The sequence below is a fragment of the Mesoplodon densirostris genome, chromosome 17 (genome assembly GCF_025265405.1).
Source record: "Mesoplodon densirostris isolate mMesDen1 chromosome 17, mMesDen1 primary haplotype, whole genome shotgun sequence".
Classification (NCBI taxonomy): domain Eukaryota; kingdom Metazoa; phylum Chordata; class Mammalia; order Artiodactyla; family Ziphiidae; genus Mesoplodon; species Mesoplodon densirostris.
In genome coordinates, this window is record NC_082677.1 from 43,219,600 (window position 1) to 43,234,648 (window position 15,049).

The 15,049-nt window shown below is 35.5% G+C and overlaps 1 protein-coding gene across 2 annotated transcripts in view; it reads right to left on the reverse strand.

Moving 5' to 3' along the window:
* Positions 1-15,049, reverse strand: part of KLHL1 (kelch like family member 1) — a 402,508-nt gene that overhangs the window by 72,480 nt on the left and 314,979 nt on the right. For both annotated transcript variants that reach the window (XM_060079916.1, XM_060079915.1), the window contains one exon: positions 11,739-11,963. In XM_060079916.1, the coding sequence (XP_059935899.1) occupies positions 11,739-11,963 (225 nt within the window). The remainder of the gene's footprint in view (positions 1-11,738; positions 11,964-15,049) is intronic.

Consider the following 15,049-nt stretch of genomic DNA (forward strand, 5'->3'; position numbering starts at 1 on the left):
TGACAGAGGACACATATATAGAATATAAAATTAACAATTGCAAATCAACAATAAAAGAAAAAAATAATCTAAACAAAGACTAACTAAAATATTTGAATAAAAATTTATCCAAAGATACAAATGGCCAATAATCACATGAAAACTTTCTCAAAATTATTCATTAGAGAAATGCCTATAAAACCATGAAACACCACTTCATGTACACTAGAATCATTATAATAAAACAAGAACAAATAGTAACAAGTGTCAAGGATGTGGAAAAATCGTTACCCTCATAATTGCTGAGGAGATGGAAAATGGAGCGGCCATTCTGGAAAAAACTTGGCAATTCTTCCAAAAGTTAAAGTTGGAGCTACCATATAATTCAACAATTTTACCCATATGTATATATCCAAGAGAATTGAAGATATATATTCACACAAAAAATACATATGTGAATGTTCAGAGCAGTTTTATTCATAATAACCCAAAAGTAGAAACAACCAAAATGTCCTTCTATTGATGATGTATAAATAAATTGTGGCAGGGAGACCTTCAAGATGGCAGAAGAGTAAGACGTGGAGATCAACTTCCTTCCCACAAATACATCAGAACTACATCCACATGTGGAACAACTACTACAGAACACCAACTGAATGCTGTCAGAAGACCTCCGACTTCCCAAAAAGTAAGAAACTCCCCCACCTATCTGGGTAAGGCAAAAGAAAAAAGAAAAAAAAAAACAGAGACAAAAGAATAGGGACGGGACCTGCACCAGTGGGAGGGAGATGTAAAGGAAGAAAGTTTCCACACACTAGGAAGCCCCTTCACTGGCAGAGACAGTGGGTGGCTGGGGGGAAGCTTTGGAACCATGGAGCAGAGCACAGCAACAGGGGTGCAGAGGGCAAAGCAGAGAGATGCCCACACAAAGGATCAGTGCCAACCAGCACTCACCAACTTGAGAGGCTTCTCTGCTCATCTGCCTGAGTGAGTGGGGGCTGGGAGCTAAACCTCCAGCTCGCAGGTCAGATCCCAGGGAGAGGACTGGAGTGGTCTGTGTGAACACAGCCTGAAGGGGGCTAATGTGCCACAGCTGGCTGAGAGGTAGTCTTGGACAAAGTCTGGACCTGCTTAAGAGGCAAGAGACCATTGTTTTGGGTTGTGGCACAAGGAGAGGGGAATCAGAGCACAGCCTAAACAAGCTCCAGAGACAGGCATGAGCCACAGCTATCAGTGCAGCCACCAGAGGTAGGCACAAGATGCTAAGGGCACTGCTGCAGCCACCAAGAAGCCAGTGTGCAAGCACAGGTCACTATCCACACCTCCCCTCCTGGGAACCTGTGCAGCCCGCCACTGCCAGGGTCCCGTGATTCAGGGACAACTTCCCCAGGAGAACACACAGAACCTCAGGCTTCTGAAATGTCACACTGGCCTCTGTCGCCAAAGGCTCACCCCACAACCATACCCCTTCCTCCCCCTGGACTGAGTGAAACAGGGCCCCTACTCAGCTGCTACTTTAACCCTGTCCTATCTGAGAGAAGAACAGATGCCCTCAGGTGACCTACACAGAGACACAGGACCAAATCCAAAGCTGAACACCAGGAGCTCTGCGAACAAAGAAGAGAGAGGGAAATCTCTCCCAGCAGCCTCAGGAGCAGTGGATTAAATCTCCACAATCAACTTGATGTACCCTGCATCTGTGGAATATCTGAATAGACAATGAATCATACAAAAAATGAGGCAGTGTACGTTGGGAGCAACAATATACATATTTTTTTTCCTTCTTCGCTTTTTGTGAGTCTGTATGTGTATGCTTCTCTGTGTTACTTGGTCTGTATAGCTTTGCTTTTACCATTTGTCCTAGGATTCTGTCTGTCAGGTTTTTTTTCTTTTTTCTTTTTATTTTTAGTGTACGTTTTAGTGTTTGTTATCATTGGTGGATTTGTTTTTTGGTTTAGTTGCTCTCTTCTTTCATTCTTACTTTTTTGTTGTTGTTGTTGTTGTTGTACATGGCCCTCTCACTGTTGTGGCCTCTCCCGTTGTGGAGCAAAGGCTCCGGATGCACAGACTCAGCGGCCATGGCTCATGGGCCCAGCCACTCCATGGCATGTGGGATCTTCCTGGACTGGGGCAGGAACCCATGTCCCCTGCATGGGCTGGTGGACTCTCAACCACTGCACCACCAGGGAAAACCCATTCTTACTTTTTAAATTTGTTTTTGTTATTTTTCAATTTAAAAAAACTCTAATAATTATTTTTATTTTAATAACTTTTATTTTATGTTTTTCTTTCTTTCTTCCATTTTTCTCCCCTTACTTCTGAGCGGTGTGGCTGACAGTCTTGGTGCTCCACGTGGGTGTCAGGCCTGTGTCTCTGAGGTGGGAGAGCTGAGTTCAGGACATGAGTCCATCAGGGATGTCCCAGGTCCATGTAATATCAAATGGTGAAAACTCTCCCAGAGATCTCCATCTCGACACTAAGACACTGCTCCACTCAAAGACCAACAAGATACAGTGCTGGACACCCTATGCCAGACAACTAGCAAGACAGGAACACAACCCCACCTATTAGCAGAAGGCTGCCTAAAATCATAAGAAGGTCATAGAGACCTCAAAACAAACCACCAGACACAGACTTAACCAGAAGAAAGACAAGATCCAACCTCATTCACCAGAACACAGGCACTGGTCCCCTCCACAAGGAAGCCTACACAGCTCACTGAAAGAACCTTAGCCACTCTGGTAGACCCCAAAAACAACAGGAATTACGAACCTGCAGCCTGAAAAAAGGAGACCCCAAACCCAGTAAGTTAAGCAAAATGAGAAGACAGAGAAACATATAGCAGATGAAGCAGCAAGGTAAAAACCCAGTAGACCAAACAAACAAAGAGGAAATAGGCAGTCTACCTGAAAATGATTCAGAGTAATGATAGTAAAGATGTTACAAAATCTTAGAAATAGAATGGAGAAAATAAAACAAACTTTTAACAAGGACCTGGAAGAACTAAAGAGCCAACAATGATGAACAACACAATAAATGAAATTAAGAATTCTCTAGAAGGAATCAATAGCAGAAAAACTGAGGCAGAAGAACAGATAAGTGACCTGGAAGATAAAATAGTAGAAGAAACTACTGCAGAGCAGAATAAAGAAAAAAGAATGAAATGAATTGAGGATCATCCCAGATACTTCTGGGACATTAAATGCAACAGCATTCGGATTATAGGGGTCACCGAAGATGAAGAGAAATAGAAAGGGACTGAGAAAATATTTGAAGGGATTTTAGTTGAAAACTTCCCTAATAAGGGGAAAAAAATAGTCAATCAAGTCAAGGAAGTGCAGAAGTCCCATACAGGATAAATCCAAGGAGAAACACGCCAAGACACATATTAATGAAACTATCACATATTAAATGCAAGAAAAATTATTAAAAGCAGAAAGGAAAAAAACAAGAAATAACATACAGGAGAATCCCCATGAGGTAAACAACTGATCTTTCAGCAGAAACTGTGCAAGCCAGAAGGGAGTGGCAGGAAATATTTAAAATGATGATAGGGAAAAACCTACAAAAAGCTTACTCTACCCAGCAAATCATTCAGGTTCAATGGAGAAATTAAAAACTTTACAGATAAGCAAAAGCTAAGAGAATTCAACACCACTAAACCAGCATTACAACAAATTCTTAAGGAACTTCTCTAGGCAGGAAACACAAGAGAAGGAAAAGACCTACAATAACAAACTCAAAACAATTAAGAAAATGGTAAGAGGAACATACATATCAATAATTACCTCACATGTAAAGGGAATAAATGCTCCAGCCAAAAGACATAGACTGGCTGAATGGATAAAAAACAAGACCCATATATATGCTGTCTACAAGAGACCCACTTCAGACATAGGAACACATAAAGACTGAAAGTGAGGGGATGGAAAATATACTCCATGCCAATGGAAATCAAAAGAAAGCTGGAGTAGCAATTCTCATATAAGAGAAAATAGACTTTAAAATAAAGACTACTACAAGAGACAAAGAAGGATGCTACATAAAGATAAAGGGATCAATCCAAGAAGAACATATAACAATTGTAAATATTTATGCATCCAACAAAGGAACATCACAATACATAAGGCAAATGTTAACAGCCATAAAAGGGGAAATCGACAGTAACACATTCAGAGTAGGGGACATTAACACTCCAGTTTCACCAATGGGCAGATCATCCAAAATAAGAATAAATAAGGAAACACAAGCTTTAAATGATACATTAAACAAGTGGGACTTAATTGATATTTATAGGATATTTCATCCAAAAACAACAGAATACACTTTCTTCTCAAGGGCTCATGGAACATTCTCCAGGATAAATCATATCTTGGGTCACAAATCAAGCCTTGGTAAACTTAAGAAAACTGAAATTTTATCAAGTATTTTTTTTCCGACCACAACGCTATGAGACTAGATATCAATTATGGGAAAATATTTGTAAAAAATACAAACACATGGAGGTGAAACAATACACTACTTAATAATCAAGAGATCACTGAAGAAATCAAAGAGGAAGTCAAAAACTACCTAGAAACCAATGGCAATGAAAGCAATATGGCCCAAAGCCTATGGGATTCAGCAAAAGCAGTTCTAAGAGGGAAGTTTATAGCAATACAACCCTACCTCAAGAAAGAAGAAACATCTCAAATAAATAACCTAAACTTACACCTAAAAGGATTAGAGAGAAAAGAACAAAAATATCCCAAAGTTAGCAGAAGGAAAGAAATCATAAAGATCAGAGCAGAAATAAATGAAAAACAAAATGAAAGAAACAATACCAAAGATCAATAAAACTAAAAGATGGTTCTTTGAGAAGATAAACAAAATTGATAAACCATTAGTCAGACTCATTAAAAAAAAAAGAAGACTCAAATCGATAGATTTAGAACTGAAAAAGGAGAAGTAACAACTGACACTGCAGAAATACAAAGGATCATGAGAGATTACTACAAGCAACTATATGCCATAAAATGGACACCTGGAAGAAATGGACACATCCTTAGAAGAGCACAACCTTCTGAGACTGAACCAGGAAGAAATAGAAAATATAAGCAGACTGCTCACAAACACTGAAATTGAGACTGTGTTTAAAAATCTTCCAACAATCAAAAGCCCAGGACAAGATGGCTTCCCAGGCGAATTCTGTCAAACATTTAACAAAGAGCTAACACCTATCATTCTCAAACTCTTCCAAAATTTAGCATAAGGAGAAATACTCCCAAACTCATTCTATGAGGCTTCCATCACCCTGATACCAAAACTAGACAAATATGTCACAAAGAAAGAAAACTACAGGCCAATATCACTGATGAACATACATGCAAAAATCCTCACCAAAATACTAACAAACACTATCCAAGAGCACATTAAAAGGATCATGATCAACTGGGGATTCTCCTAGGAATGCAAGGATCCTTCAATATACTCAAATCAATCAATCAATGTGAGACACCATATTAACAAATTGAAAGATAAAAACCATATCATCATATCAATAGGTGCAGAAAAAAGTTTTTGACAGAATTAAACACTGATTTATGATAAAAACCCTCTAGAAAGTAGGCATAGAGGGAAGATACCTTAACATAATAAAGACCATATACAAGAAACACACAGCCAAACTCATTCTCAAAGGTGAAAACCTGAAACAATTTCTACTAATATCAGGAACAAGACAAGATTTCACACTCTCACCACTATTATTTGACATAGTTTAGAAGTTATAGCCACAGCAATCAGAGGAGAAAAATAAATAAAAGTAATCCAAATTGGAAAAGAAGAAGTAAAGCTGTCACTCTTTGCAGATAACCATGATACTACACATAGAAAATCCTAAAGATGCTACCAGAAAACTACTAGAGCTAATCAATAAATTTGGTAAAGTAGCAGTATACAGAATTGATACACAGAAATCTCTTGCATTCCTATACACTAATAAAGAAAAATCTGAAAGAGTAATTAAGGAAACACGCCCATTTACCATTGCAACAAAAAGAATAAAATACCTAGGGACAAACCTACCTAAGGAGACAAAAGACCTGTAAGCAGAAAATTATAAGACACTGATGAAAAAATTAAAGATGATACAAAGAGCTGGAGCGATATACCATGTTCTTGGATTGAAGAAATCAACATTGTGAAAATGACTATACTACTCCAAACAATCTACAGATTCAGTGCAAGCCCTGTCAAACTACCAATGGCATTGTTCACAGAATTAGAATAAAAACTTTCAAAATTTGTATGGAATCTCAAAAGACTCCAAATAGCCAAAGCAATCTTGAGAAAGGAAAATGAAGCAGGAGGAGTCAGGCTCCCTGACTATAGACTATACTACAAACTACAGTAATCAAGACAGCATGGTACTGGCACAATACAGAAATATAGATCAATGGAAGAGGATAGAAAGCCCAGAGTCAAACCCATGCACATATGGTCACCTTATTTTTGATAAAGGAGGCAAGAATATATAATGGAGAAAAGACAACCACTTCAATAAGTGATGCTGGGAAAACTGGACAGCTACATGTAAAAGAATGAAATTAGCACACTCCCTAACATCATACACAAAAATAAACTCAAAATGGATAAAAGACCTAAATGTAAGACCAGACACTATAAAACTCTTAGAGGAAAACAGAGGCAGAACACTCTATGACATAAATCACAGGAAGATCCTTTTTTTTTTTTTTCCGGTATGCGGGCCTCTCACTGTTGTGGCCTCCCCCGTTGCGGAGCACAGGCTCCGGACGCGCAGGCTCAGCGGCCATGGCTCACGGGCCCAGCCGCTCCGCGGCATATGGGATCCTCCCAGACCGGGGCACGAACCCGTATCCCCTGCATCGGCAGGCGGACTCTCAACCACTTGCGCCACCAGGGAGGCCCACAGGAAGATCCTTTTTGACCCACCTCCTAGAGAAATGGAAATAAAAACAAAAATAAACAAATGAGATGTAGTGAAAGTTAAAAGTTTTTGCACAGCAAGGAAAACCATAAACAAGATGAAAAGACAACCCTAAGAGTGGGAGAAAATATTTGCAAATGAAGCAACTGACAAAGGATTAATCTCCAAAATATACAAGCAACACATGCAGCTCAATATCAAAAAAACAAACAAAGCAATCCAAAAATGAGCAGAAGAGACCTAAATAGACATTTCTCCAAAGAAGATATACAGATTGCCAACGAACACATGAAAGAATGCTCAACATCATTAATAATTAGAGAAATGCAAATGAAAACTACAATTAAATATCACCTCATACCCGTCAGAATGGCCATCACCAAAACTTCTACAAACAATAAATGCTATAGAGGGTGTGGAGAAAAGGGAACCCTCTTGCACTGTTGGTGGGAATGTAAATTGATACCACCACTCTGGAGAACAGCATAGAGCTTCCTTAAAAACCTAAAAATAGAACTACCATCTACCCCAACAACCCCACTACTGGGCATATACCCTGAGAAAACCATAATTCAAAAAGAGTCATGTACCACAATGTTCATTTCAGCTCTATTTACAATAGCCAGGACATGGAAGCAACCTAAGTGTCCATTGACAGACAGATGGATAAAGAAGATGTGGCACATATATACAATAGAATATTACTCAGCCATAAAAAGAAACGAAATTGAGTTATTTCTAGTGAGGTGGATGGACCTAGAGTCTATCATACAGAGTGAAGTAAATCAGAAAGAGAAAAAGAAATATCGTATGCTAACACATATATATGGTATCTTAAAAAAAAATAAATAAAGGTTCTGAAGAACCTAGGAGCAGGACAGGAATAAATATGCAGATATATATAATGGGCTTGAGGACACAGAGAGGAGGAAGTGTAAGCTGGGACAAAGTGAAAGACTGGCATGGACTTATATATCCTACCAAATGTAGAATAGATAGCTAGTGGGAAGCAGCTGCATAGCACAGGTAGATCTGCTTGGTGCTTTGTGACTACCTAGAGGGGTGAGATAGGGAAGATGAGAGGCTGGTGCAAGATGGAGGAGATATGGAGATTATATATATATATATATATATATATATATATATATATATATATATATATGAATTACTTTGTTATAAAGCAGAAATTAACATACCATTTTAAAGCAATTATACTCCAACAAAGATGATAAAAAAATGTGGCAACTCCTTACAGTGGAATATTATTCAATCAGAAAAATAATGAAGTACTAATACAGGCTATGAAATGGATGAATCTTGAAAACCTTATGTTATGTGAGAGAAACCATACACAAAAAGCCACAAATTATGATTCTCTTTATGTGAAGTGTCCAAAATTAGCAATTCCATAGAGACAGAAAATAAATTAATTTTTGCTAATGGGTGTAGGGAGATGGGGCAATGACAAATGACTACTATTGGTTACAAGGTTGTTTTTGAGGATGATAAAATGTTTTGGAGTTTGATAGTGGTGATGGCTACACAACTCTGTGAAAAGACTCAAAAATACTCAATTCTATACTTTAACACTTAATTTTATCTCAATTGAAAATTAAACAAACAAAAATAAAACAACCCCTACCATATATTTATCATACTACATGGAGCATGGCATATAGAAAACCCATAATATACACTAGCTATGTAACTGTTTTATCAATTTGTCTTAAAATGACAATTGCAAACAGTGGATGGTAGTAATGCCTTTTTCAATTTTATACAATGTAAAATGTGGTGGGAAAGAAGACATGATATATAGAATTATGTGTTCCAAAGACATAATGCTAAAATAAAAACTCAGCATATTGAGACAACTGTAGTCTTAATTATCTTCATTCTCTAGATAAATGCATTACTCCCTGATGTCACAGACTTAACATGAATACAATTTTATATGCTATTTTTTCCAGCACAAGAAGTGTTCTTCATTTACTGGTTGCTATGAAACATTTTTGGCCACATATTCAACCTTAGCAACAGAAGAACTCACGTGGCTTTCTCGCATAATCATGTAAGGATTTCTTCTTTTTCAAAGAAATCAAGGTGGGGGAAAGCTATATAGGTCAAAGAAATTATTCTGAGTTTTTATTTTATATTTTAAAATTTTACTTTAGCTCCTTGTCACTTGAATGTATAATATGGGATACATAGGCAATATTGCAATCTCACTGCATACCACAAGGTAGGTATTTTTTAACGATGACAAATAAAAAGGTACATTCTAGTTTCTGAACAAATAAAAGACTAGTACCGATGGCTGTTGGTTTACACTCAAACCCAATATTGGTTATTACACTGAAGGAAGAGTCATAGTATAGTGATTAGAGAAACAGAGTCAGTTGTTACTTCCTGAGTAAGCCAAAAATTCATGGCACTGCCTTGGGGGAATAACTTGGAGGAAATTTTGATTTGTGTTCTTATTCCTATGCCATATTGTTCTCTTCAAAAGAGCTACTGCATTTTGCATACTGCCAGGCAGTTAATCAGCTGTGTCCATTCAGATCTTGCCATAATTTGTTGATAACAAGACTTTGCTGTCAGTCTGGTTTCAACTAATTGGACCTTGGATTGGCATCCAAGTCAAAGGCAGTTTTCTATGTACTGGGCATTGCTAGCAATCTATGAGGCTCTTTGAGATGAGATTTGTCCCAAGAAATGATGCCCTATGCCATAATTTTACCTATTAACTCAATCAGATAAGATCTTGAGGAGTACTGTAGTGGAGAATTTTAAAAAAACTGACAGGAAGCAATAACCACTAGGAAGTAAATCACAGAGGAAGTCAATGGATGAGATATGGAGAAGACGTGAGCTATTTGATAATGGAACTGAAGCAGAACAAAAACAAAACAGGAGAGGCTTAAGCATGAAAATAGTGGACTACTAGAGTTGGTATTGGGTCACTAAAATTTGTGAGAAATGCTGTATTATATATCAGATGTGTTTGATACTTGGGTCATATAGTTTTCTATACAGCTTTACTTCCACAATGGATTCTTTACAAAATAAGACAGACTAAAAGACAGTATCTAAGATTACCATCCTGCTCAGCACTGGTTCCTAAAGGGTCAGCAGCCTATGTGATAGTATTTGAGGCAAACCATAACATTATATACTTTAAACATCTAAAATTATACCACTTAAGGTGTATTCTTGGTGAAATGTTTTCAAGTATGTTCTCTTGATATACAAATATCCTACCTAATTGAACTTTAGAATTCCTTAATAGAAAGGAACTGAATTGTCTAAAAAAGGAAGAAAGACATTAAATTCCAAAAATTCCAATCCAGTGTGTTTATTCTGTATATTTCCCCCAAACAGGAACATAGGTAGTTAGATAGCTTGCTAATAAAAGCAATACATAGAGCTTTTACATGGACACATAAGCCAAAATTCTTCAATCTATTTGAAAATATATATAAGAAAACTTTTATATAATATTACCTGGGAAAATGATTTGCTGTTCATATTTTCCATATTATAATTGGGGGCTATATGATTTAAAATATTTATACAATTTGTATTTAAAACACAAACTTTTAGAGCTTGAAAAATTTCCCAAACATTTATTACTATTTCTTAATTTTGCTAATGAGCAAACTGAAGAAAGAGGAGGTAAACCAGAAGAACAAAAAGTAAGTTGTTTTAGTTCAGAGCTATTTTATTTATTTTCATTTTAAAATTTTTCTTAGATGGTGACAGACAAGAATAAGAAATGCAGTGCTGAAGATCTCAAAATTGAAGTATCAATATTTGTTTTTGATATACCCTATAATTTTGCTTACCTATGAATGTCTAAATCAGTACATTTGTAATTAAACTTCAATATCTTTCTAATGTGTATTTCTAAATATATGAAAGGTACTTAGTCAACTATCTGGCCTATTTCAGGTCTTCAAAAAAACTAATTAGCACTTCTTACAATCCATATGATAAGAAGTACAAATTCAGGAACTATCTTTATTAAATTACTCTTTTTTCAAATATTTGTATAAGATTTTACAATTTACAAGTGATTTCATATTCATTATCTTCCTCAGATTTTTATCTAATTAATAACCTTGAATCAGTGGCAAATCAGGAAACGGAGGCTCATAGTTTAACTGCTGGGCCCAAATCATGACAATATTAAATGGTAGGTTCAAAACTCACACCCAGAACATCTGAATCCAAATATAGTTCTCCCCATCTCCAAGTTACTCCATAGTAGAGATCGAGTGAATCTTATCATATTGACCCCTGGTGCCTATTGATGTGTCACTCTTTTTCTAAACCTGTGTTGCCCGCTCTCCATGGACCTTTCAAGGTGGAATCAATTAAGTACAAAGATATAGCTAGATTTGTCTGTCCAGTAATGTAGGAGCGAGCCACCTTAATTAAGTTTTCCTCAATTCACATTAACTGTTTCTTCCTCTAGGCTGCATTACTCTGGTCTCTCCATGATAGTTCTGCATTTTTTTCTTCATACCAAATGAATTTTACATGTTGTATGAATATCAGAATGTGAAAACTTTGAGAATAACTTGATATCTACTCATCTTTGTATATTTAACATCACTCTCAACAGTTTAATGCATATTGGTCAACACAGGAAAATATCAAGAATTAAAAACATATACATGCTCCAAATAAGCCCACAATTTACCTAAAGTTAATGATAATTCATGACAGTAATACTATATTTTAGCATACATTTTTACTATCAATAAAATATTTTCTAAAAATAATATCAATAAAGTAAGAATCTTACCTAGACCATGCCTATGTGTTGACATTGGTGGTAAGACAGTCCAAGTCTTGGTTTTGGGGTTGTAACATTCAACACTGTTCAATGTCTTTAAGCCATCTCGACCTCCAATTACAAAGAGTTTGTCATCAATAACAGCCACACCAAACTGCAGTCTCCTGCCATTCATCATCCCTGCCTGGATCCACAAGTTTGTTCTGAGGTCATATTTCTCTATGGTTGTAGCTCCTGACAAAACATAAAATCACATAGTCACCATTTACTACTAATCCAACAAAGAATCTTCCCAAGACACTGTACAAATTAGGATGTGAAAACATTCTTGTCATGTTCATTTTTCTTGAAGAAAAAAAATGGCAGAAAAATGAAGTGATATAAGTACTTTATTTTCTCTTCTTGGCAGACACTAATGATAAAATAGACACATATGTTCAGCTTGTTTGAATTACATAATGGTCTCATGCTAAATTATTGATTCAATAGAATCATTGTTGGGCATGACACAGTTCTGGGAGTAGATTTTACAACTTCCCTTTATCACTGTTTGCTATAAAAAATGCAACATAATCCTAGCTTTAAAAGACATTTATTAAAGCCCTTTTAAATAGCTAAGCTATGTATGTTATCTGTATAATTTCTAAAAGTGAAGAGAAGTTAATAAATTCTTTACCAAATTTATCTTTAAATTTGTCTTATGCCTTAAATAGCAGAAGGGTTTAAAAGTCAATTTTAGGATATGTAAACAAATGTCAGCTGTGCTTTTTTTTAAACCTTATTTTTAAAAAATGCATTCGGAAAATAGCAATAGAATTTAGAGACATAAAATGATCTTCTATCCTTATCAACTGTTAGAATCTCTAAACAAAATAGCTTATCTTTCCTAAAAGCTTTTTATGTATAAATTTGAAAAAATGCAGTAGAGCTGACTAATAAAATAGAAATCGAAAGAATAAGCTAAATTGCTGATGAGGTATGTTTTAAGGGATTCAGTTAAACATTTCACATTAAAAATATTTACCTTGAACTAGTTCAAAACTGTTTATATAAAATATAAACCAGCAAACACTGATCTTGCTTCAGTGTTTGATCTTAATGTTTACACTCACATTCAGCTATGTTTCATTTTTAGTAATTAAATATCCCTACATTTACAAGTCAACATTCTTGTGTACTTTCACTTATGCACTAAAGATGTTTTACTTGTAATGTATTACAAGTTTGCAAACTAGGGAAGACATTCCTCAGGGGACTCATTTACTCTGTAGAACATAACCAGCAATGAACTAAATAAATATAAACAACTTGGCAGTAAAAGTTTTGCTAATTGAAGTAAAATGGTATAATTTATGCTCAATTTTTATTTAAAAGTGACAGCACTGTAACTATATAAATACTGAGTTAGAATGAATTAAATCTGTTTTTTTGAAGTTATTAAATATATGAGCTAATTTTCATACGACTAAACATGAAGTATTATAAGACTATTATTATTTTTAGAATAAAAATAAGCTGAAATATTCATAAAAGTCATTTGATACTGTTTAGTAACATAAGATATATTATTTAAACAAAAGTGCTTCTTTTATGCTTAAATGTATTTATTATGTTTTATTGATATGTTAAATGTTTTATTCAAATATGTACAAATTGAAATTCTAAGGTGAACTAAAGTATTAAATAATGTCAAGGTCATGTGAATTCTCAAAGCTTGATAGCATTGGTATTCCATGAATGCCTAACTAAAAATTTAGTTGTATGCAAATACCTCTCTCTTATGACTAACTCTTGACAAATCATGGCAGAAGAAATAGTGTAACCTAATCCTAATTAACCCAATCCCAAGAGACACGTATTTTGCAGGTCTGGAAGTAAATATCTTCCACTACTTTCTTCTCCAAAACCTTGGTCAAATTCTTTGCAGGGTGTTTAAGGTACATTCATCCTTCTCAGAGAAAATCATTGAGAATGTGTGAGGTTAAGGGCCTCTGAGCAATATAAGGTTTTGGTATAAAAAGGGGAAAGTGAGGAATTGTTTTGAGTTTCAAAGTTTCATTGAAACAAGCTAGATGTGTCTACAACCTCAACACATGGCAGGATTTTTTACTTTTACAGTTCTTTTCCTCTAGCTGCAGTTTTCAGAGGTGACCTATATATTTTATTCTAAAGTTGCTACATCAGAAATAGGAGTGAATTCCTCTTTTCCTTTTTTTTGAATTTAGAAGCTGTGTTAATTTACTATGGCTGCTGAGAAAAACTATCTCAAATTTAGCAGTTTAACAAACATGCATTTATTATCTTACAGTTCTGCAGGTCAGAAGTTCAAATTAAATTTTGTGCTAAAATCAGGGTGTTGGCAGGGTTTTCTTTTCTTTCAGGAGGCTCTAGAGAAGATCTATTTTCACTCCACTCTTCAATTTTGCTTAGTCAAAAAAAGATTCATAATACAAAACAAAGATTTCTTGATTTGTAGAGCTTACTTATTGTAACCAATAAGTTGATTATTTTCTTATTCAGACTGTAATATAAATGTTTTGTCCAGTTTTTAATGATCACAAAGTTAAAAATATGCTTGCTCTTTTTCTAATGAAAGTTATTAGTGTTAATATTCTTTAAGGTATTTTCTCACCAGCATACTTTATTATTTGTCTGTATAAACTTCCCAACTGTATTATACTTTTAAAAATTTATCAATTTGTTTGTGAGTTCTGTTGTTTTCTTTTGCTTATAAGAGTGTATGTATTCCCTTGGTGGTTTCCCGAGTTAGAGGAAGAAGGACAAAGCCATTCTCTCTGAGCAATGTTATCCTGAGCTGTTCCTTAAAGTAAAGGCAATATTTGTCATTACATAAATTAAGAACAGAATATGAACAAGAGTGGGCTACTGTGCTGGTAAGTAGTACAGTTGAAAGAAATAAAAAAAGAAAGTTTATTTTAAGACATAGTTACTCTCGGGTTCATGAAACCATCTCTGGTTATCTCAAATAGCTGCAAAGCAGAGGCACAACTCTAAAATGTGTGACTGCAGGCACAATAGCATCCAGACTGCTTTCATAAACTCTCTGTCAATAATCTGAATGAACTTGGAAGATGGCCTCCAGCTGCAGATGAGAACACAGCCTCGCCACCCCCTTGTTTTCAGCCTTTTGAGATCTTGAGCAGAGAATTCAGGCGTGTTTCCTGGACTTCTGACCTACTGTGAGCTAAAAGATGGCAATTGTTTTAAACAGGTCTTTATGGCAATGTGTTTACTTTAATAGCATTTAAATAGCAATAGAGTTTACTTTAATTTGCATTTAAAAAATTATAAAGTATTTG